Here is a 24413-nt window from a genome sequence, read left to right as displayed (position 1 = left end):
AAACAATTGTTATATTTTGTTAAAAGAAAAATGAAATATGATCCTTAAGAAGTTAATTTTACATTCGAATTTTTTTTTCTAACAAAGTAAATAATAGAGATAAAAATAAAAGTATATATTTTATAAAGAGAAGGAATAAGAGTAGAACTAAATTATGTTGAAAAAAGAAAACAACATGTTTTCTAAATTTTGTCATATCATTCTAATTTATTTATTTTAAAATTAGTGTTTTATTTTTTCATAATAGTTTGGTAACATTTAAATTATAAAATATAAACTAACAATTATTTTTTTTATGTCAGGTTAAATTTTGTTCTTAAAATTATATTTTTTTTAAAATGATATTATTTATGCCACAAATTTCATATAATAAACAATTTATATTCTTATCAAACATAATTTCTACGCGTATATATACACATAGTTAATAATAATAATAATTATGTCATGCATTACCTATTTTTGTTTTATCTAATAATAATAATAATAATAATAATAATAATAATAATAATAATAATAATAATAATAATAATAATAATAATTTTTTCTTATAAATTGGCATCCTTTAAAGTATTGAAGAATCTCTCTATGCCTTTCTTCCGTACTATACTTGAATTCTGTTCTGTCTGAAATATTTATGTTTATTAATTATTATCGCTTTTAACACTAAGATTAATTTTAAGGGAGTCACTTAGATAAAGATGTTAAAAACATCTTAAAAAGATGTTTTTTAAAAATTAAAATTTAACACATATAATTAATTAAATTGTATTATTTTTTTTATTAAAGATTAAATTGGACAAATCAGTTTAGCAAAAAAATTAATAAATTAAATTTTGAACCGGTATAAATTAATATTTTTTTTATAAAAAATTACAACAATATTCCTATTATAAAACACAACTAAAATATCCTTATTTTATATATATATTAATTTTGAAAACTTTAAATTCTAACTCTATATCGACAGAGAAGAAAAGAGTTAGAATTTAGGATTCTCAAAATTAATATATATAATAAGAGTATTTTAGTCATTTTATATAATAGGGATATTGTAGTCATTTTTTATAAAAAATATTAATTTAGACCGATTCAAAATTTGATTTACTATTTTTCGATCAAATTAATTTATCTGACCTAATTTTGACAAAAATAACACAATTTAAGTAATTATATGTGTTAAATTTTAATTATTAAAAAATATCTTTAAAAAAAGATATTTTATACATCTTTATGGAAGTATCCCCTGATTCTAAAGCTAAGCATGATTGTTTTAGAAAAAAAAGAACAGTATGCATCATGGTTTAGAAAGAATCTCTGTATCAATTATATCTATATCTGCCTTTAAAAGAATTGAGTTTTTTGATCCATTAATTTTATAGAATTATCAACTAACTACTTCATGATATTAGTATTTGTTAATACCATCATCCCATTTAAGATATAACTATTATTAAACTACTCTTTCATCTGGTCTATGATAATAATAAAAGAATTTTGTGATTCACAAATTCAACTTAATAAAATATATAAATTTAATTACAATTTTAATATTTATCATCTTTATCTTATTTTTATGTTACATTTTTATTTTTATTTTTAACTTTCATAAGTAATATTATATATATAATTTTACTTTTATAATTCAATCAATTAAAAAATATATAACAAAACATTTTTTATCTTTACGTACTTTTTATTATTCTTTTGGATTCACAGTTTCATATTGATCATCATGCATTACCAAATACCAATGGACCAATTTGGCATGGGTGATTACTACATCGACCAGAAAGTCTACGTGAATCACGACGAGGGAAACGACAGGAAGAAGAGGATGATTATACTTTTAAAAATGGAAAAGTATAGGGTACCAACATAATATCTGCCAACTTATTGTTAATAATAATTAATTATTATATTTTAAACACATATATAAAGAGACACATCTAAAAATTATATTTATAAAGGCACTTTTATTAAACACAGCTATAAAAAAATATTTTTATTAGACACATCACAAAGACACTTCTATTAAATACAATCATAAATAAGAGTTGGCAGAAGTTGACAGAAATGCTGTTGGTAACGTAGCGGAACCGTTTAAAAATTATTTTCTTCCATTGAAAAGTCAAATTTAAAATCAGGCAATAAGATTATCATGCCCCCTTCAGCACTTAATAAACTTTTGTATGCTGGAGCGGAATACTTATGTTAATTGAAATGAGACATCTTTTTAATGGAAACTTTTTTTTACTGCGGGGTCCTAGAATTCACAGCTGAAGAGGGGAAAATTTTTGTACCGAGTTGGATGATAAAAAATATACAGCTCTGAAAGATGGAGATCTTGTGCTTCTGAAAAGCATCACACGTGCAAAAGGAACATACTTCAAGTTGCAGCCTCACACAAAGGATTTCATGGATCTCTCAAATATAAAAACAATGCTAATGGAGATTAATCTGAGGGGCTTCTCATGTGTAACAACTGGTGACACAATAATGATTCCATACAACAACAAAGAGTACTACATTGTTGTGATTGAAACTAAGCCATTTCATGCTATCAGTCTCATGGAAACAGACTGTAAAGTTGATTTTGTCCCTACCTCTTGATTATAAAAAAGAATTTAAGAAACAGTTGCCATCTACTTCATCTGGCAAAAAACAATAGCAAGAAGCTAATGACACTGACATTCTAACAAAGATTGGAGAGTTTGTACCATTCTCTGATTCTGCAAGGCGTTTAGATAGTAAGCCATCCACACCATCAGATAAACAAGCTTCTTCTTCCTCTTGTATGGCAAAACAGCAAGGTGACGACAATGAAGATAAGAGTTCTGATTCCAAGTCTTCATCGAATAATGTTTCATCTACAACTTCTGGGAAGCTTTTCTTTGGGTCAAGACTACATAAGGCCTCTCAGAAATCCACTAATCAAGAGTCACACCACAAGGCAGAAACAACCCAGAAGCCACAAGAACCAAAATTCCAAGCTTTCACAGGAAAAAAGTATTTACTAAGAAATTAGGCCTTTTTTCTTTGTCTTTTTTGAGTTTAATTTTAATTTACTGTGTAGTCCAATGATTTTTTTTTACAAAGTATAGGTAAATAATAAAATACTAAATAATGTGAATATTGGATATATTGGATGTTCATTTTATTAGATGTGCGGATGATTATTCTAATATTAATTTTAATTTACCGTGTAGTCCAATGATTTTTTTTGGAAAAGTATTAAGTAAACAATAAAAATACTAAACAATGTGAACAATGGATATATCGGATGTTCATTTTACAATGGATATATCTCCTTTTATATTTTTGTCGTCGGCTCTACCGCACGCATCTCCTTCTGCGTCACCACGTTAGAACGCGTCTTCCTCAATAATTTCATGGAATTATCAGAACTTATCCAATCTGTAGATGATTGACTTCTTCCATCCGCCAGCTTGTGCGCATATTAAACTACTCTTCCACCATAGTTCATGATAACAATAAAGAAATTTCGTGGCCCACAAACTCAGCCTAAACATAATACATTACAATTTTAGTCTTTATTATTTTATCTTATCTTATCTTTATCTTATATTTATTTGTTCTTATTTTATCTTTATTTACTTTTATCTTTTATAGGCCAATCCTCTATATATATATATAGTTTTACCTTCATAATTTACCATCTGAATTATTGCAGAAAAAAACACTACAAATTTCAAATTTGTGTGTCTCATTTAAATTAGTTTAATAGTTTTAATTAATATTTAATAAATTTTTTGTGTTAGGCCGGTTACTGAAATTTTTGGATTGGAGTTGGCCACTTGGAGACTAACCTTCTACGTTAGTTCAATTTTTTGTTACCGTGATAAAAAAAATTTTATGTTTAAAAATTATTATTAATTAATAAAATTATATTAATTTGTTAGAAATTTTGTTTTATCAATTTGAATAATATAAATTTAATTTATCTTGTGTAACAAAAAATACTATTGCTTTAAAATCTTGTTTGGTAAATTTTTTTAATAAAATTATTTTTTTTTTCTTCGTGCATAAATTTAATGTAATAGTGGAGAAAAAAAATTAAAAAATGATAATCATAGTTCCTTTGATATAAAAATATATATTAGCACTTAATTAAGAAAAACTGTAATAAGAAAACTCTTAAGTTTTGTGACCTGCTAGGGTTTATTTGTGCTCTACTAGGGTTAGTTTTCACAAAAGTGACTGTGTGAGATTTCAAATTCTAATTGTGATATTGATTGTAACTAGGGCATTCAATCACTTGATTGCATCCTGACAACAATAAGTGCTACTAGAGAGACGGAAGAACCAAATCATAATGAAGGAGAGGAAGAAAAAACTGTCTTCCTGGAAGATGAGGACGTGAGAAAGGGAATAAAGGGATGTGCTAGGAGTGTGATTGGGAGATTAATGGCTGATAGGAGTTTCGGCATTGGTACGGTAGAGGCGACGTTCAAGGCAATATGGAATCATCCGGAAGGATTAAGAATTAAAGCACACGGAGAAAACATATATCAGTTCTTCTTTGCTAAAGAAGCGGATGTTATAAGGGTAGAAAGAGGTTCTCCATAGTTGTTTAAGCAATACATGATTCATCTTAAAAGATGGACACCAGAGATGCTTATTGAAGAAGAGGATTATTCGTTAATACCGACTTGGATCCAAATGTGGGGGATGCCAGAATATTGTAAAACAATGGAGGCAGCCAGGAAAATTGGAGGAAGACTGGGAGAAATATTGGAGGTTGACACCTTTAGCATGAGATGCAGAGAGGATTGCATAATGACGGAGGAAAAATGTCGGTAAAGAATTTCACAAAAATATCGCGTTGTAAGTATAGTTCTAAACCGACAGTTAAACCTCAATCAACGTTTAGATTGTTTGTCACTTAAGCAAACCCAATAAAATTAACCGAATTATTTAAACCTTGGGTCGTCTCTCAATGAATTGCAGGAAAGTGTAGTTTATTATTGGTTATGAAAAAGCATATTTTTTGGTTTTGTAATAAGAGACAAGAAAGTAGAATGACGAGAAAATAAATTAAGAACTAAGAAAGCTCTTAGCAAGGAAAGAGAATTAGAAGTCTTATCATCATTATCATCATCAATTGTGATGGTAAATGTGAATTGCCTTCACTTAGTTAACCTCTAACCAATGAAAGAAAGTCAAGTGCATACAATCAACTTAAGTTCACAAGTCCTAGTCAACTTATAGTGGGAGACTAGCTTTGGTAAAGTTCAAGCTAACCGGCAATCTTCAATCACCAATCAACAAAAGACTATTGATAACTCGAGTCTCTAAATAATCAATTCAAGTCAAGAACATAAAAATCTAAATTAAAATCTACCCAAGCATTTTATCAAACACTTGGAAGGCACAAAATAAAAGCATAGAAAAGTAATAAGAGAATGTAAAATCTAAGACTAACAATTGCAAGGAATCAATAATAACAAATGAAGAAAGAAGCAATAAACATGAAATACTTCAAATTGCATTAAAAGAAAATTGAATCTAACATGAAGAGTTCATAAACTAAATTCGGAAAATAAAGAAATCAACAAGAGAAGATAAACTAAGATGCTAGAATAATAGAATGTAGAAGAGAAACTAAATTAAAGCAAGGTGAAAATCTGAATTTGAGAGGAAATAAAAATAAAAGAAACCCTAAAGCCTAGAGAGATGAGAGAGCCTCTCTCTCTAGAAACCTACATCTAAAACCTAAAATGTGAATGAATGAAAAGTGAATGAATGATAACCCGATTCCTTCCACTCTGCAGCCTCTAATCTTCATTTTGGGCTTGAATTTGGGCCAAAAACAGCCCAGAAATCGCCCCCAGCGTTTTTTCATAACTGAGGCACGTGACACTTGTCACGCGTATGCGTCAGCCACGCGTATGCGTTGCTGGATTTTTCACTGGCCACGTGTAGGCATCGGCCACGCGTAGGCGTCAGCCATGCGTGCACGTCATTTGTCTGCTGCACCAGTCACGCGTACGCGTAGTCCACGCTGTGCGTCAAGGCCAGCTTCTCAAAACTTCAATTTCTTGTGTTCCTTCCACTTTTGCATGCTTCCTTTCCATCCTCTAAGCCATTCCTGCCCTATAAACTCTGAAAACACTTAACAAACATATCACAGTATCAAATGGTAATAAGAGAGGATTAAAATTAGCAAATTTAAGGTCAAAGAAACATGTTTTCAATCATAGCACAAAATTAGGAAGAAAACATAAAAACATGCAATTTATATGGATAAGTGTGAGAATAGTTGACAAAATCCACTCAATTCAGTACAAAATAAACTATAAAATAGTGGCTCATCACATAATGAAGGTAAGAGTTAACCTAAATGTCACCAAAATCCTTAAGCAATCCATTAAAATAGCCAGCCCCGACAAGACAGTCTTTGAGATCCAATTGAAATATGAAAAACTAGGAACTTATTGCTGTTACTGTGGTTACATCGGTCATGAACTAAAAAATTGCAATATTTTTCTAGAACAGAATTTGGATACTCAAGGAAAGGAGGAAAGGTAGAGTAGAGAGTTGAAAGCGGATCATTTAGGATGGAGAGTGGAGGGATCAAAGGAGAATGTTAACCCTGATAAAGGAAGGCAAGATACAAACACAAACTACACAAACAAAAAACCCAAGTACCTACAATCAAGAAAACCAGAATACACAACTTCAACACCTACCCCTGCAAAACTATAACACACTAAGCCAAACCCTATTACCACAAAATTACAGCACAAAAAGACAACCAACTATTATGCTAGAAATCCCTAAACCTGAACCCAATCACCTAAACCTAATTAATATTGCACCTATAGAAGGGAGGAAGGAGTCGGATGCTGGAAAAAGCTTAATTGTGTTTCAAATGGGAAATACTGGAGGTAAAGGGAGCAGTAACAAACGACAGAAATTGAAGCACTTGGCTAAAAAAGTATGGTTGAATGAAAATAATTGTAAAATTCTTAGAGCCAAAAGGATTACGGTCGAGCTAGAAGAAGAACCTGAGGTGGAAGAATATGAGGGAGATAAAGTGATGGCAGAGTACTGGGGTGAAGGTGCCAACCCAATTATGGCACCCACAAAAATATGAAGATGATGATGTGAAATTGTCAGGGTTTGGAAAAACTCCTGAAAATTCACAAGATAAAAGGGATTAGAAAATTCCATTCCCCCGAGGTGGTGTTCTTGTGTGAGACCAAACATTAATCCTCGTTCATCTCTAATCAATTACAGCAGTGCGGGTTTAATAACTGTTTTTGTGTCGATCCAATAGGCACAGCGGGAGGCCTTGCTGTGGCCTGGAGGGAAGGAGTGGATGTGAAGATTAAGAAGAGTGCTAATTTTTATGTGATTTTTTCTATGGAAGACCAGCAGCGTCAAATCATATGGGAGGTGGTAGGAACTCATTTGCACAATGTGGAAGCAACTCGGGAACAACAGTATGAGGTGCTGTTTGGCAAAATAAATCATCTGGGAGAGAGACACATGGTTATAGGAGATTTCAATGCTATTTTAGCATCACATGAGAAACAAGGAGGACGAGAGAAATTGCCCCAATCAATGCAGAATTTTCAAGACTTTGTAAGTAGGGGGAGACTGATTGATATGGGATATAGAGGAGAAAAATTTACATGGTGGAATCGCAATTGTCAAGATTGTGCAATACGGGAAAGATTAGATCGAGCTTTCCTCTCTACAACTTTAAGAGTTGAATACCCGATGGTAGTGATTCAACATTTGGAAGACACTGGATCCGACCATAGACCTTTGCTTTTTTGTGACAATGCCACTACTACAAAGAGCAAAAGGAGGTTCTGATTTCAAGAGAGGTGGTGTGGAGAAGAAAGGGTGGATCAAATTGTGGTTGAAACTTGGAATACCGTGATTAATGGCTCCCCAATATTTCGTTTGTTTCAAAAATTGAAGCTCTGTAGAATAGAAATTGTCAGATGGTAGGCAGCGGGTGATAGAAATTCTAGAAAAGCTAATGAACAAATTAAAGGTAGGTTGGCAATCCTAAAGAAGAACCCAGAAGAAGCATGTAAGGTGGAGATGCTACAGTTAGAAGATGAGCTGACCAATGCCTATTTAATGGAAGAACGCTTTTGGAAGAAAAAATCTAGAGTTAATTGGTTGAAATGGAGGGATCAAAATACCATATTTTTCCACGTAAAAAAATCAGGCCAAAAATAGGAGGAATAAGATTTGGAGGATGGAAGATGAAAATGGATAATGATGCACAACTCCCACAGCTATATGAGAGAAGGCTGAACGGTTTTTTAAAAATTTATTCACCACAGGTGCCCAGCAGGATCCAACGGAGGTTCTAGAAGGTGTTCGGAGGAAGATTTCATCTGAAAATAATCGGAACCATACAAAACCGGTTAGTGAAGAAGAGATTAAGCGAGCTGTATTTTCTATTAATCCAGCGGCAGCCCCGGGGGATGATGGCTTCATAGCAAAGTTTTTCCACTACTATTGGGATATAATCAGATCAAATGTTTGTAGAGCAGTAAAAAGTTTCTTTGGTGGCAACAGAATATTAAAGAGCTTCAACCATACTCAAATTTGTCTAATCCCTAAAATTCCAAATGCTGACAACATGAACCAGATCATACCAATCAGTCTTAGCACAGTTTTTTACAAAATCATATCTAAGGTATTGGTTCACAGACTTCAGTCTTTAATGAATAGAATTATTAGTGAAAATCAAAGTGCCTTCATTCATGGTAGACTCATTAGTGATAACATTTTAGTAGCTCATGCGTGCATGCATTTTTTAAAAAATAAGGCTTATGGAGGATGTGATATGACATTGAAAATAGACATGAGTAAAGCTTATGATCGGGTGGAATGGAGATTTGTATGGAGCATGATGGAAAAACTTGGCTTTTGAGAAAGGTGGATAGAGTGGATGAAGGAATGTGTCACTACGATCACTTATTCTGTTATTGTGGATAATACACCAATAGGTTTCTTTAAACCTAGTAAAGGGCTCTATCAAGGAGATCCCCTCTCTCATTATCTTTTCCTTCTATGTGCAGAAGGTCTATCCTATCTGCTCCACAAGGGAGAACAGAATAACCTATTTCAGGGACTTCGGTTGAATAGTAGGTGTCCTACCATTCATCATCTATTATTTGCAGACGATTCATTGTTGTTCTACAAAGCTACTCCACAAAATTGTTCTAACCTACTCGAAATACTTCAGGAATACGGTTCAATCAGTGGCCAGGCCATTAATCTTCGTAAGTCAGCAGTATTTTTCAGCAAAAACACTCCTCAACACATTAAGACAGAACTAGCAGGATCAATTAGTGTACCTAATGTCAGAGCACAGGATTGATACTTGAGATTGCCATCTATAATTAATATATCGAAGCGAGAAACTTTTGCCTATGTAAAAGATAAAGTGACAAAGAAGCTGAATCATTGGAAAAGATCTTTACTTTCTACTAGTGGAAGAGAAATTTTAATTAAGGCAGTTAGAACAGCTATTCCAATCTATACTCTCAGCTGTTTTAAGCTGCCTGAGAGTTTGCTAAATGAATTACACAAGTTAATGATTCAATCCTGGTGGGGACAAAGAAACAACGAGAAGAAGATGCAATGGATTAGTTGGGACACTATGAGTAGAGAAAAGGCTGATGGTGGAATGGGATTTAAAAACATAAGGGCTTTTAATATGGCTATGCTTGCAAAACAGGGATGGAGACTAATTAGCAAATCGCATTTTTTATTTCATAAAATATTTAAAAATGAATATTTTAGACTAACCTCCTTTCTAGATGCAAAACCATGCCATAATCCTTCATGGGCATAGCAAAGTCTATTGGAGGGTAGAAGGATACTGGAGGTGGGGGCAAAATGGAAGGTCTCATCTCAAGGACTAGTCAGGATCAAAGAAGATCCTTAGTTTGGTTCACATCCACCTTTTCATCTGGGCAAGTCGGAATGCGAAGATGGGAATATTGTGTGGCTAAGAAACTTTTTGATGCCTCTGGAGGATGGAATCAACAAGCTCTGGATGTTAATTTCTGCTCTGCAATAGCTTAACAGATTAAGAAAATGGATATTGAACAGACTCTATTATATGGACCAAATACATCTCAGGCTATTATATTGTGAAATTCGATTATTCTATAGCCTATCAATTTTTTCACGAACCACTAACACAGATGCACCCGAGATTAAAAAAAAGGACTATGAAAACACATTTGGGGATTAAGATGTGCACCAAAGATCAGAACTTTTATTTGGAAGATGATACATCAGGAATTAGCAGTCAAAGAAAGACTTTACCAACGCCTTTTCCAAGTCAGCGAACTCTGCCCTAAATGCTATGTCACGACAAAAACTACCCTCCACACGTTGCTCTTTTACCCAGAAATCCAGGAGGTGTGGAATAAGTCGCCGATAGCAAGTGTAATCCCAAGACAACAGAATCTGGAACCATGGCAGTGGTGGTTCACTTTAATTGAGAATGGCAGTAAAATTGGAGAAGCAAAGAAAAGAATGGCACAAATAGCATACTTACTCTGGTGCGTATGGCTAGCGAGAAATTCGTTGATTTTTGAAGGAAAGAGGATTGAGGTTGGAGATATTCTGTTCCAAGCACTTACATATATGAAGAAGAGTATTTTCACCATGGAAGGCACAACACTTATGCAGAACGAAGATAAGATGAATTAGGGATCCTGTCTAATTCTATTCTCTTTTTTTTATTTGTTTTCTTTTTTCTCCATATAAGTCAGTTTGGGAGACCTCTAATTTTATTACCTTTTACATCTTTATGCATTACTAAGTAGGACAAGTTGTAATTTTCTTTTAATTTGCAATATACCATCTTAATGTCTTTGAAAAAAAATTGTAATAAGTCATGTAAAAGAGACCATAAATATTATTTTATGACTATTTTCACTATCTTTTAATTTTTTTTACTATCACATTAAATTTTTACGTAACAAAAAATATTTTAAAGCGATAGTATATTTGTACTATTATTTAAAAAAATGTAAAATGATTCTCATTTTAATTTTTGTCACTCAGGATAAATTAAATTTATTTTATTTAAAATCATAAAAAAATATCTTTAATAAATCAATCTAATTTTATTATATATAATTAGAAAATTTTGTTCAGAACCTTTTTTTAAGGTAATAATATTTTGTAAATATTCATAATTACAATATAAAATAAGAATAGTAGAAATATTATATAATAAAATTTTATTTAACAAAACCAATACAAATAATAATTTTTAAACAAAGAAAAGTTTTATATTGATACAAAATGTATGACCTCAAGCTGAAGTCTAGAATTTAACTAATGTTATGACCTAACATAAAAAAAATTTATTAACACTAATCAAATTCATTTATCTAATTTAAAGGAGGTAAAAACAGTAAAATGATTAAATCAATATATTGGGAGTTAGAGGTTTTATTATAATAGATAAGAATTATTCAGTCATACCAAAAGGAACCTATCCTTGACAACTTACATTAGAGCGATAAAAATTGAATCACTCAATCTTCTTTATACAATATGCGAAGTAAATTACTCACCTCACTTAATTACACTAAAAATGTGCATAAAGCACTTAGAAAAATTTTATTCATCAAAAGTTAGGTAAATTGTCTCACTAAAGGTGTTTAAATAGACTCCTAACAAACTAACTAAAAGATGAGATAAGATAACTAATTTAAATTAGATGTGATCTTATTGGATTAGATCAAATTTTATTTAAATTTTAAAATTCTAAAGAGATGATAACTAATTTAAATCAGATTTGATCTTATTAGATTAGATCAGATTTGATTTAAAATCCTTAAAAATACTACTAAGCAAATCAGAAGTAATTCAAATCTTCCAACAAATCCTAACAGCAAAACACATTAAAAATAAATTACTAAAAATTCGAAAATTAATAAAAATTATGTCTCCCATTGAATTTGAAAAGTTTTATTGAGTTTCTTGTTGTCCTGCCTTAGCTCAATGGGCCTTATGAATCGTTGTCCTTTCGTCACCACTGTTATTGAGACGAACTCTTATCTTCTTGATGTAAGACTGTCATAGCATAATTCTTCTAGTACTCCGATCTTTGAATAGGACAAGATTATAATTTCTCCCCTTAACTCTAAGATGACAAAAATAACTTCTTGATCAGGTATCAAATATTTTCCACGTGCATCCTGTGTTTTTGCTGCAAGTGGGCTCATCAATAATAATTTTTTTATCAATATAGATCTCATTATTATAGACAAAATTTAATCTCATTTTAACACCTCAAATATATATACAGAGAAATTTTAGGCAATTTATACGGTAGCATTGGTCTTAATGTTAATATCAAAGATATAATCATTAATGTTAATTTTTAATGCAATTCAACTCTTTGGCAATAATCTTGATCTTGAGTGTTTTAGGCATGAATGTGTTTCAGTGAAGGAATATAGACAGAGGAGAAAAAGGAAATGATCTATTATGATTCCCAAGTAATCTTCTATTACATCCAATGAAACATTTTGATTGTTAGTGGAATGAATTTTTTTTTAAATTTTGGCGATAAAATACACTTAAAAAAAATATAAGGACTCAATTAAAAAAAATTAATGCAAAGATTAATTAAAAAAAAAATATAGAGATTTAATTAAAAATTTTGTAAAATTATAGAGACTAATAGAGTAATTAAACTTAAAAAAAATCAAAATCTTAGAAAAAAAATTCATGCATTCATAAGAAGATGCATGATAATCAAAATAAAACAACTCGAGTGGATTGATAAAAAAATTACACAGTTAATTAAAAGATGTTAGAATTTTTATTTTGTTTGTAGTCTAATTTATTAATATAAAAATTAGTTTAAGTAGTATTGTAATTATTAATTAATTTTATTGGTAATTGATTTATTCTTTTATAAAAAAAATTATTGTTCATGAAAATTTATAAAATTTGAATTTTTAATTCTAATCATCACAATAAATAAACACAATTTGATTTTATCTGACTTGATGATTTAAGAATTGAAAATTCTAAATTAAATTAAAGAATATAATAACGACTAGTCACAAAAAAAAAAGAATATAATAACGACTGATATCTAACTGAAGAAAGCAAAATGTGATGATAGAGAAGATAATGGAATGAGAATATCTATGGGGTTTTCATTGAGATTTACATGAATGTTGCGTGAGTGTTGTTACCTACTTTGTAGAGTGAAATGGGATAGAGGTGTTTGGGTTGTTATATTTGGTAGGTGACACATTTGTTTAGTCATTAGTAGTTGATTTTGTATTGTATTTATATAGTGATTGATTTGATATATATATATATATATATATATATATATATATATATTGTTAAATTTTTGTTTTATTTAAAAATGTAGAAGAAAAAAAAAATTATTAAGAGGTTTTATCATCACTACAAGACTATTTATTATAAAATTCAATAATATGCGCCAACAAAGCCGTCCTTTTCATCCTTAGATTCTCTCTAACGACCAACTGAACCTAATATATTTTCAATACCGAATTTCTACCTATCCTTAACAATGGGGATATGCTTATAAAGTGGTGGAGATTCACAAGCCTATTGGACAAGGAAAGATTGGTGCATGCTGATAACAAATATTTAATACTTTAGTTATAATATTATAGGCTCATCATTAAATATTTTTTATTAACTAAACAAATGCTGTATTTTTTAATTAAACAAATATTAATTCTTTATTTATTATATTTTATATTAATAATTTTGATTTAGAATTTAAAATTCATAATTTAAAATTTAAAATTTAAAATTTATTTAGAATTTAAAATTTTAAAATTTAGAATTTATAATTAAAATTCAGAATTTAAGATTTAAAATTTAAAATTTAAATTTTAAAATACAATGAGTGCTATATTGCTTTTTTTTTAAACGTATTAGACTATTAGTATTATTTGTAATAAAATTTAGAAATAAATAATTATAAATATTTCTAAATATTATTAAATATATTTTAAGATCGTGTAACCAGATTTGTGTAAAAAGCTCAATTCATAGTTTTGGAGACACCTTCATGTAGAAAACGTTTTGACTTGGATGATGGTGATTGGTGAATAAAACATTGGCCATATCTACGTTGTGGGCATAATTAGTTTCTAAGAAAGTGCCACTCCTTTAAAATTGGGAAGGGTGTAAGCATGCAAAAGAGTGCAAAGAGTCAAAAATAAATTATAATGATTGACATTATAATTAAGTGGGTCGGATGAGCGATCATGGTGCCATTAATGTGTGATTGGTCTAAGTGATGTAATTATAAAATCAAATAAAATGCTCTTTAAAGATCGTCACAATGCAAGCATAAAAAATTTATAAGGTATCTTATAAAAATGTGGATCAATCTTGTTGTAAGCTATGAAAATTTTGCTAGATGATTTATATATATATATATATATATATGGGATAATGTAATATATTTTTTATCTCTAATGTTTATGTTTTTTTTTTAAATATTTTTAATGTTTAATTTGATTCAGTTTTATTTTTAATATTTTAAATTTATTTAATTTTATTTTGTGTATATTTTATTTGTGTCAAAACTATTTTTAAATGCTATTAATTTTGTTTTTAATGTTTTAAATATTTAAAAATAATTTTAACATAAATAAAAAATATTAAAAATAAAATTAAAAAAAATTAAATATTTTAAATACTTTTTAAAATAATTATAAATGTTAAATATATATGTGTGTAGGGGTGTTCGCGGTGCGGTTTGGTTCGGTTTTTGAAGGAAAAGCCATCCGATCCAATCGTTTAATTAAGCTGCGGTTCGGTTTGGTTCAGTTTTTTTCAAGGTCATCCGAACCGAACCAAACCAAACCAATTAAAATCGGTTTGGTTTGGTTCGGTTCGGTTTGTTCGGTTTTTCAATTAAATAAAAAAATTTTCTACCATACTATTATGCAATGTCATAAAATTGAAATCAACAAGCCAAAATACACAATAGCTAACAAAGTCTTGATCTAATGAAATATAACGACAATAGAATTCAAATACGACAATTAAAGAAGTTTAATAGCTCAACAGTCAACACATCTGAAAATAAAAATAAATTGTCATTAAACTGATAGCAAAGTTATGGTGTCTTCTCCAACAAAATAGCTAAAACTTCATAATGCAAACCAACCTGAAATAAAAAAAAAACAGTTACATAATAACAACAACAACAACAACAACAACAACAACAACAACAACAACAACAACAACAACAACAACAACAACAACAACAACAACAACAATAATAATAATAATAATAATAATAATACAAGGAGAACAATTCATACCATAAAACTTAACAAGATGTACTTTAATCAGACTCAACACCAGAATCTTCTTCATTGGGATCACGAGTGGGTGCAACTTCTACAAAATATATAAAACAAGAAACAATCATAACAAATAATATATATTAATAAAAACTAGATTAAAATAAAGAAAATTATAAGTAGAAACTTAACCATACCTAATTCTAACTTCTCCAATTCCTCGATGATTTTTTGCATTGCGACAACAAGTGATTTTTCATGTTACTAGTGCCATTTTTATGTGTATCACATGCATAACTAGCCCCACACCAATTACATTTAGCTCTAGGATACTGTGGATTACTAGTTTCATCTTTAGTAAAGTGATCCCATGTCCAAGACCTAGGTCTAAAAGGTTTTCTCTTACCTTCGTCGGTCTCAGTTTCAGCAGAGTCATCAACGGGAGCTTCTTCAACAGCCCGCCTTTTCGCTCGGCCTCTACTAACAAGCTTCCTTGTGTTTCGTTGAGGAGCTGGCACAGGAGGCAAAGCAGTCGGAGATCTGATGCTTGTTGATTCATTTGGAATAGGAACTGGAGGCAATCCAGTGTCGCCCATATTCTCACTTGAACTGACGTCAAACTACATAAACAAGCAATAACCATTAACCAGCAATAAACAAGAAATAAACAAAAACAGAACAAAACTTGATAATCTGAACAAGCAATGAACAATTAAACCAGCAATAAACAAGCAATAACCAGCAATATTCAAGTAATAACCAGCAATAAACAAAACAGAACAAAACTTAATAATGTGAACAAGCAACGAACAAATTGAACTTGGCAAATTAAACACTAAACAGAACAAAACTTGATAATCTCAAATTAAACCAGCAATGAACCAAACAAGCAATGAACAAGCAATAAACCATTATACCAACAAATTGAACTTGGCAATAAACAGCAATAAACCAAACAATAAACAAGCAATGAACCAGCAATAAACCAGCAATAAACCAAACAGAACAAAACTTCATAATGTGAACAAGCAATGAACAAATTGAACTTGGCAAATTAAACACTAAACAGCAATACCATTATACCAACAAATTGAACACTCTGACTTGGCAAAAACAATATGAAACATACATGAAATGGTAAACATTACTTATAAACTATTTTTCAGGTTAAATTATGTTAATGATTAATTGATTATATTAAAATTGAACTAGATCCCTAACATCATTTTTCAGGTTAAATCTATTCAATTCTATCAATCTTTATATTAAAATTGAACTCCTAGATCCTAACGTACAAAAAAAGATGATTAAACTAAAGTATAAAATTTTGAAAGAATCTATTGTCGAGATTCAAAACATGGGATCCGAGGCAACAATAACCCTAACCTGAACAAACTGAACATTGAACAATAACCAGCAAGCAGCAATACCAACAAGGGAACAATGCATCAGTAAGGTTTACCTGAATAGATTGCTCGGGCTCCATATGCACTTGAATCGGTGGCTGGGTGGGAGACTTTCTGGGTGGAGGAGGCGAGGTCGGAGGTGGTGAGGTGACCCTACAGAACCCAGAAACGCTGCTGGGTGGAGGCTTTCTGGGTGGAGGCGGCGAGGTCGGAGGTGGTGAGGTGACCCTACAGAACCCAGAAACGCTGCTGGGTGGAGGCTTTCTGGGTGGAGGCGGTGACGTCGGAGGTGGTGAGGTCGGAGGTCCTGTGGGTGGGTGGGTGACTGGGTCTTCGTCTTCGTCTTCGTCTTCCTTTGAGGAGCTGGCTTCGACTTCGAGTATCAAGGACAAGGAGTGAAGAAGGTGAGATTTGGAGGAAGAGGAAGGCTTCGGCCTTCGAGTATCAAGGTGGTGGGTGGCTCAGGCTGGCTCCGTGGGGGGTCTGGCCGTCTGGGTGAGTGGGCGAGATGTGGTGGCTCCGATCTGGAGTTTGGGCGGCGGGGTTAGGTTTCCATGGGGGGAGGGGGAGCGGGGAGGGACTCGCGCAGCAAGGTAACGCGTTTGGGGGGGGGGGGGTGGGGTTACTGGGTTAGGGTAGTTTTAATTTTAGGGTTTTGTTAAGAACTGGTTCGGTTCGATTCGATTAGGGTTTTGGTGGCAAGAACCGAAAACTGAACCGAACAGTAAAAAAACCGCAAAACATCACTTTTTTCGGTTTTTTCGATTTTCGGTTATTTCGGTTTTTGATTTTTTCGGTTCGGTCCATCGATTTAATTCGGTCCGGATCGATTTTGAACACCCCTATGTGTGTGTGTATTTATATTGAATTGATTGACCCATATTAAACACGCCTAAATCTTTTATCATCCAATAGAAACAAAATGAAAGGCTTTGTCACTGTTCCACTATTAAGCCAATAACATCCATCAATTGTTCATATTTGAGCACCCTTTTCCATAGTCATTCAAGAGTCGAAGTGATTTATCCATTAAAATAGAGAATCAATTTTTACTCAGAAAATATTAGTTGATCTTTTATTATAATATTTTGTTAATTTTTATTTTCTTAAAGGGTTTAAAATTTAAAATGTGAGTTGTGGTTAAGAGAAGATACATGGTGCAATATAGCATTAACAACGAGAGTTAAGACAGAAAATGCAAGTGAAGATTGAGATAAGGAGCGATAACAGATAGATGGTGCAAGTGCAACAACAAGAGAAGATGCGGTGAGAACAAAGAGAGGAGATGGGAGCGGAGGCCAAGGAGAGATATAAGGTACTGTTAGAAAATGAAACATGCGATCAGAAGAGCAAAATTTATATAATTGACGCAAATGAATACTAAATATTTTAGAGTATATATACCCATTTTAGTTCTCAAAGAATTTTAAATCAGACATTTTAGTCCTTAACTAAAATTAATTACTCGATTGGTCTTTAACAATTAATTCTGTCAGTCATTTAGGTTCTTGGCTCCGTCAATTCTAATGGAAGACAAAATGGTCTCTGAAAACTCTAACATAGGCATTAGTTTCTTAAGTATGAATTGGTTGAGAACAAGTTGAGGATTTTTTTTTCTGTGAATATTAAATTTATAAAGTGTGCATTGTGTAGTTTGAAGTTACAGTGTTAGACAGTTAGTGTTATGCGAGATATGATGAAAATTGGGAGAGAACAATGTCGTTTTCGAACAGAGGAGATCAGTGACCATTTTGTCTCCTGTTAGAGTTGTCAGGAACTATTTTGTCCTCCGTTAGAATTAACGGAGTAAAGGACCTAAGTGACTGACGGAGTTAATTGTTAGGGACCAATGGAATAATTAATTTTAGTTGGGGACTAAAGTGTCCAGTCTGAAATTCTTTGAGGACCAAAATGGATATATACTCAATATTTTATTATTATTGATTTAATTACTCTGTTGATTCTTATAGTTTTGTAAAATTTTTAATTAGGTCCTTATATTTTTTTTCTTTAATTGGGTCCTTACACTAATTTTTTTTAATTGATTCCCTATATTTTTTTCTTTTTATTTGAGTCCCTGCATTAATTTTCTTCTTTTAGTTGGATCTCTATACAATTAAGTCAATTACTACCAAGAGAGACCTAATTGAAAAAAGAATTTGGTGCAAGGACCTAATTAAAAGAAAAAAAAGTATAAAAACCTAATTGAAAATTTTACGAAACTATAAGGAACAACAAAATAATTAAACCAAAAAAATATGATATAACAAAGTTATCAAATCGAATAATTACTTTATCCTAACCAAATTTCTGACACAGAAATATAAAATGGTAATTTATGATATTCCACTCAAGATTAAGTTCTAATTATATCTAAAATGTCAAATTAAATGGTGTAAATGCTCAACTCAAATACAAAGTAAAAATATCAAAATAATACAAGACAAATCTTCTCTAAACAAAGAGTAACTAATAACTTAATACTCAAAACATGTGAAAACATAATATACAAAGAAAAACCTAATAATTTTCTCTTTAGCATTTACTAATTATGAATCATAACTCTTAAAAAATGGTATGCATGCATGCATAAAATTAAAAACCAAACTACTTATTTATAATATTCTTGTAGAAGCAAAACAAAAACAAAAAATCCAACCAAACAACTTGCAAACAAGTTGTCATAATGATCATAATATAAAGATTAGTCAACATTTTTAACTATATTATAATATGACACTTGTAACTTGGTTCATGATAATTCTACTATATTTTTTAACTTAATATTTGTGCAATTTGATTTTAATATTTGTTCGACTTGTGGACATTTATTTTTAATACATTGACAAATTAAAATTGATTTTGACTTCTTTACAATCTCCACCTCAAAATCAATTTTGATAATATCTTCAAAAACTCCACCTGAAATAAAATATTAACATATAAATTTAGTTAATATAAAACATCAAAATAGAGTCTCCACAAAGAATCAACCAATGAGGTCGATATCTAAAGAGCATCTCTATCATCTTCAATAATATTTGTTGAAGCATTTGAATTATATTTTTTTGAGATAAATACCAAATTAGTATTCGAAAGATTTTGACATTAACAAAATAGTACCTGATCTTTGTTATTGACAAAATGATCTCCAAAAAATTTTAAAATTTGACAAAAATGATCAACTGCCAATTGAGTTACCTGAATTTAAAATTTAGGGATGACGTCTCAGTTAATATACAAAATTTACCCAATTTTAATTTTTATAATTTAAAAAAACTCCAATTTCAATTTTTTAAAAGACCCTAATCCTCTTTTTTTTTTCTCTAAAACTCTCATCTCTTTTTCTAAATCATCATCATTTTCTAAAACCCTAATCTCCTTTTTTTTCTTCTTCTTTTTTCTCTTAATGATGCTATTTTTGGGAATCAGATAGTGATTAACGAGGCTCTGGTTGTAGTTGTGGTGGTGGTGGTGATAGCGACAGAGGGGGTGAGATCTTCTGCAGAGGCATCACATGGAAGACCTGTGTTCTTGAGACAATGGTTCAGTTTGCGATTGGAAAGACGTGTGAAGAGGGAAAATGAGCAACGGAGATTTATGATCCAAGAAAATATGTTCGCGTTTGGCTTAGAACCTTCAACACCATCAAAGAAGCCACCAGGGCTTATGACAGAGAAGCTCGTAAGATTCGCGGAAAGAAAGCTAAAGTGAACTTCTCCAACGAGGATGACGAACACTCCATTCAACAATCTCGTAACATTATTCCAAACCTTCCTCCTCCTCCCATTTGAAGATCAAGTAATCATCTTCCTCTGTATCAATATGGTGATGCCAACAACAACAACAACATGAACAACCAGGCAAGGATTCTGAACCTCAACTTAGAGTTTAGTTACGATATGAATTATGGAGGAGCTATTGATGTTGGTGGTGCCATCAACGCATACTCATTTGTGAGTTGTGTTGATGATAATTCTGAGTATGGGTCTAGTTCTGGTTTGGCATCGGAGGTGATAGGTGGGTCAAGTGGTGATCAACAACATCAAGAAGAGAAGAAGAGCTACGAGGTGGAGAAACTTTTGGAGGAGCTAATAGCATATGAGAAAAAAATGAGAAATGAAAAGGGGTTCAGTCTTGAGAAGAAGGGGTTGAGTATCAGAGAAGCATCTTTGGTTAGAAGAATAAGAAGAAAGAGGAAGGTAGAGGCAGCAATGAATGAAAATGAAGAGGATTTAATTGGGAAAAAAAATTGGTGGATGATGATGAGGAAAGGGAAGAAATGAGAGTTTCAGAAGAAAGGGGATTAGGGTTTTTAAAAAATTGAAATTGGGAGTGTTTTTAAAATTATAAAAATAAAAAGTGATTAAAAATTTTGTAATTATTGTAATTGTTAACTGACACGTCACCTTTAAACCTTAACTCCAGATAACTCAATTGACGGTTGGTCGTTTTTGTCAAATTTTAAAATCTTTCGGGGATCATTTTGTCAATAACAAAGATCAAGTACCATTTTATCAGCGCTAGAATCTTTCGAGTACCGATTTGGTATTTATCTCATATTTTTTTTTAGTATAGGACAATATCTCTTCCAATGGTATTGTTGTTGACATTTCTACATCTTTCATCTTGAGATTTAAACCCAAATCTATACTTTTTTTTTGTTGTTGTATCTTTTCAGTTATCTCTACTAACCAAAGCAATTGCTGAATCATGAATTCATGATGGTCACTCCTATCATGATCCATTTTCATGACTTAGAAGCAATGATTTAATCTCATCAATATTTACATGTTACGTTTATGGATGGGTATTATTTTACGAAAATGCTTGTGAGTGAGGTAGTGAACAAAGTAATATTATAGCTTGTTGTTCTCCAAAAAAAAGATTCACCCAACTCTATCACCAAAAATGTAAACTCAGCAATATGCAATTTCACTAAAGTTCCTTTTGTCATACAAAGCATATAAAGACATTGTAAAATACCGAGACGGTTGGCTATTGTCTTGGTCATGTATAATGTCTCCAACTTGGTTCATAGAGTAGTGGTTGTTTTTTCTAAACGAACTTCTTGTAATATGTAACACCCTACCACACCGAGCTTTATGACTAAGATGTAAATCAGAGGTGGCGAGGCGCTACGACCTCTGAAAATAAAAATACTAATGTATATAATTGAAGGAAGTTGTAACTAGGAGTCTTGAAAGAGAAGTTAATAAAAAACGGAACAGAAATTGCATTCCTTACGAAAGTTACGCATAGATGGATAAACAAGTTCGAAAGGAATGTTTGAAATATATACATATAGATCAGAATTCCAAAATACAGATAACAAGCTCCGACTCGACCTGCGAAGCTAAAGCCGGCAAGAGTATATATATATATATATATATATAACATAAAATACAATTCCGAACTATAAAATAAACTCTTGTTTCTCCAAGTCAACTTCTAGGAGGGACTAAGTACATAATACAAGGAGTAGAGAACAGCTATGTAAGTATATATACAAGCAGAACATAATGCTAAATCCAAAATATAGCTCTTCACCCCCATAAGGTCTCTAGAATGCTCATTGCGATGCCTCCCGACCTACATCTGAAAACAACAATATATGTATGGAATGAAAATTGGAGGTTCTCAGCATAGTAAAGGTGCCCACGTACATAAGATATAAGGTCCCGAGAAAGCTATAGGCGATCCTAAAACTCAGACACTCAGATATAAAGCTTAGAATTAAAGTTTTAAACCATAATATAAGGTGAGCTATCTAAGGTTCCTAAGTCTAACTCAATTCTACTTATTCCCTTAGCGTCTCACCTTCCTCCAATCCTCCAAAATCTCGGTGCACAGACAAGCAATACAGACAAAATAAACACAAGTAGGATACAGATACAGTAGGCAACAAATATAGCAGGTAAGCATAATAATCACATAGCCAAGTCCAATTAATGCACAATCAAACAAAACACACATATGCATATGATGTATGCCTACCCTATGGCTGATGAGTCTCATCTGTCGGTTATATAGCCAACACGACATGTCCGGTAGCTAACCCAGACATCATCCTCTTGAAAACTGGTAAGCGGTAAACCACCTCAATTCCCGCCATCTGCGGGCGGTAAACTATCTCGATCCCCACAGACATTTTCAATTGAAAAATAGCACACACGTGGGCGGTAAATAACTACGATTTTCACAAAATAATTTTATATCAAATCTGGTGGGCGGTAAACAACTACGATCCCTACAAAAATAATTCCAAATCAAGTTCATTCTCATCATCATATAGTATTTTACTTCATGCAAAATCATTCATTGTCATTATCCTCATTACTTGATACCCCATTTCATTATCTTCATTAATATAATCTCGGCATTCAACACTTCTTCAACCACAAATCATTATTTCTAAACCTCACCATTAAGTTAACTAAATCTCTAGGTTTTCCCCCTCCCTAAGATTAAAAACTAAATTAGAGACTTTAGAAAGTAACTATAAAGGTTTGAAAGTTAGAAATTGAATTAAAATCACAAAAATTGTATTTTTTTCAAAAACAGGGGTATTGCGTACGCATGGATGATCTCACGTATGCGAGGGTACAATTTGCCCCGCTCGCGTACGCGAGCTTTGTCCGCGTACCCGAGCTCCCCTGGATAAAGGCAATTGGTCGTATCGCGTGTGTACTCATGTACGCAAGTCCTCCAAAATTATTAAAAAACAATTAAATTCTGCAAAATTCACTTTTACACACCAAACTTCCGACGAGCATAACTTTTTCATAAAAAATCATTTTTTATCTCTAAACCATCAAAATCACAAAATCTCACAATTATCAAAACCCAAATCACGAACTGAAAAGGGGAGAACTGGATGAGAAAATATGATTTTCATACCAAATTATTTAGTGAATTTTGTAGAGAATTCCGAGACAAATGCGTGGCCACTGACGGCTCGTCAATCAGAACTCCGGATTAAAAGTTATGTGGAATAGAAATTTGAGTGAAGGTTTAGGTGTTCTTCATGCCCCCTTCCTTCCCCAAATGTTCCCCGCGTGTTTCCCTTTGATTTGGGAAAGAAGAATAGCTCTCATGTGTTTGTGAGTTGGGTTGGGTCTTGGGCCTGTTATAGGTCTAGTTCAACCAACTCGGTCCATTCGACCTAATTTTGGGCCAAAACCTTTAAAATTAGTGTCGAAATTCGTATTTTAATTATTTATTCCATTCAAAACTATAAAATTTAATTTTTTAGTTTTTTTAAATAATAATTAATTTATTAGTTAATTATTTATTTATTCCTCAGAGTTTACACAATGCATTATCTGTAATGCATAAAAGAATGGTTAAGAGAGATTTTTATCGAATTCTTTCTCGTTCTACATCATTTTTTATAATGTTAAGTTTATTTTCTTTGCCATGAAATGCTACTCTAACACCTTATTGTGTAAGCATTGCTATTATACGAATTTTTTACATTCCAAAATTGATACGATCATTAAACTGTTGAATCTCGAATTTCATGGAAGACATCTTTGAACAATTGGCCCAGAATTCAACCTCAAACTCTGATACCACTGTTAGAAGATGGAACATGCAAACAAAAGTGCAAAATTTACACAATTGACATATATTAATATCAAATATTTTACTAAAAAAATAT

General features: G+C 31.7%; 1 protein-coding gene and 2 pseudogenes across 1 annotated transcript; 2 read left to right on the top strand and 1 right to left on the bottom strand.

The window, feature by feature from the left end:
• Positions 1–1753: 1753 nt before the first annotated feature.
• LOC107606526 (ubiquitin fusion degradation protein 1 C pseudogene) lies at positions 1754–3028 on the top strand (annotated as a pseudogene).
• A 12160-nt stretch (positions 3029–15188) lies between these two features.
• On the bottom strand, positions 15189–16830 carry LOC110266758 (uncharacterized). The gene is made up of 3 exons (XM_088498738.1): positions 16807–16830; positions 15661–15964; positions 15189–15205 (listed from the first exon to the last, which is right to left on the bottom strand). The coding sequence occupies exons 1-3, from the start codon at positions 16828–16830 to the stop codon at positions 15189–15191; spliced, it is 345 nt and encodes a 114-aa protein (XP_088354864.1).
• Positions 16831–20292: 3462 nt separating this feature from the next.
• On the top strand, positions 20293–21277 carry LOC107615129 (ethylene-responsive transcription factor ERF112-like; annotated as a pseudogene).
• The last annotated feature ends 3136 nt before the right edge of the window (positions 21278–24413 follow it).

This window comes from Arachis ipaensis, chromosome B9 (genome assembly GCF_059453495.1).
Source record: "Arachis ipaensis isolate K30076 ecotype BB chromosome B9, ASM5945349v1, whole genome shotgun sequence".
Taxonomy (NCBI): domain Eukaryota; kingdom Viridiplantae; phylum Streptophyta; class Magnoliopsida; order Fabales; family Fabaceae; genus Arachis; species Arachis ipaensis.
The sequence above is the reverse complement of the archived record's forward strand: the minus strand, read 5'-3'. Positions and strand labels throughout refer to the sequence as shown.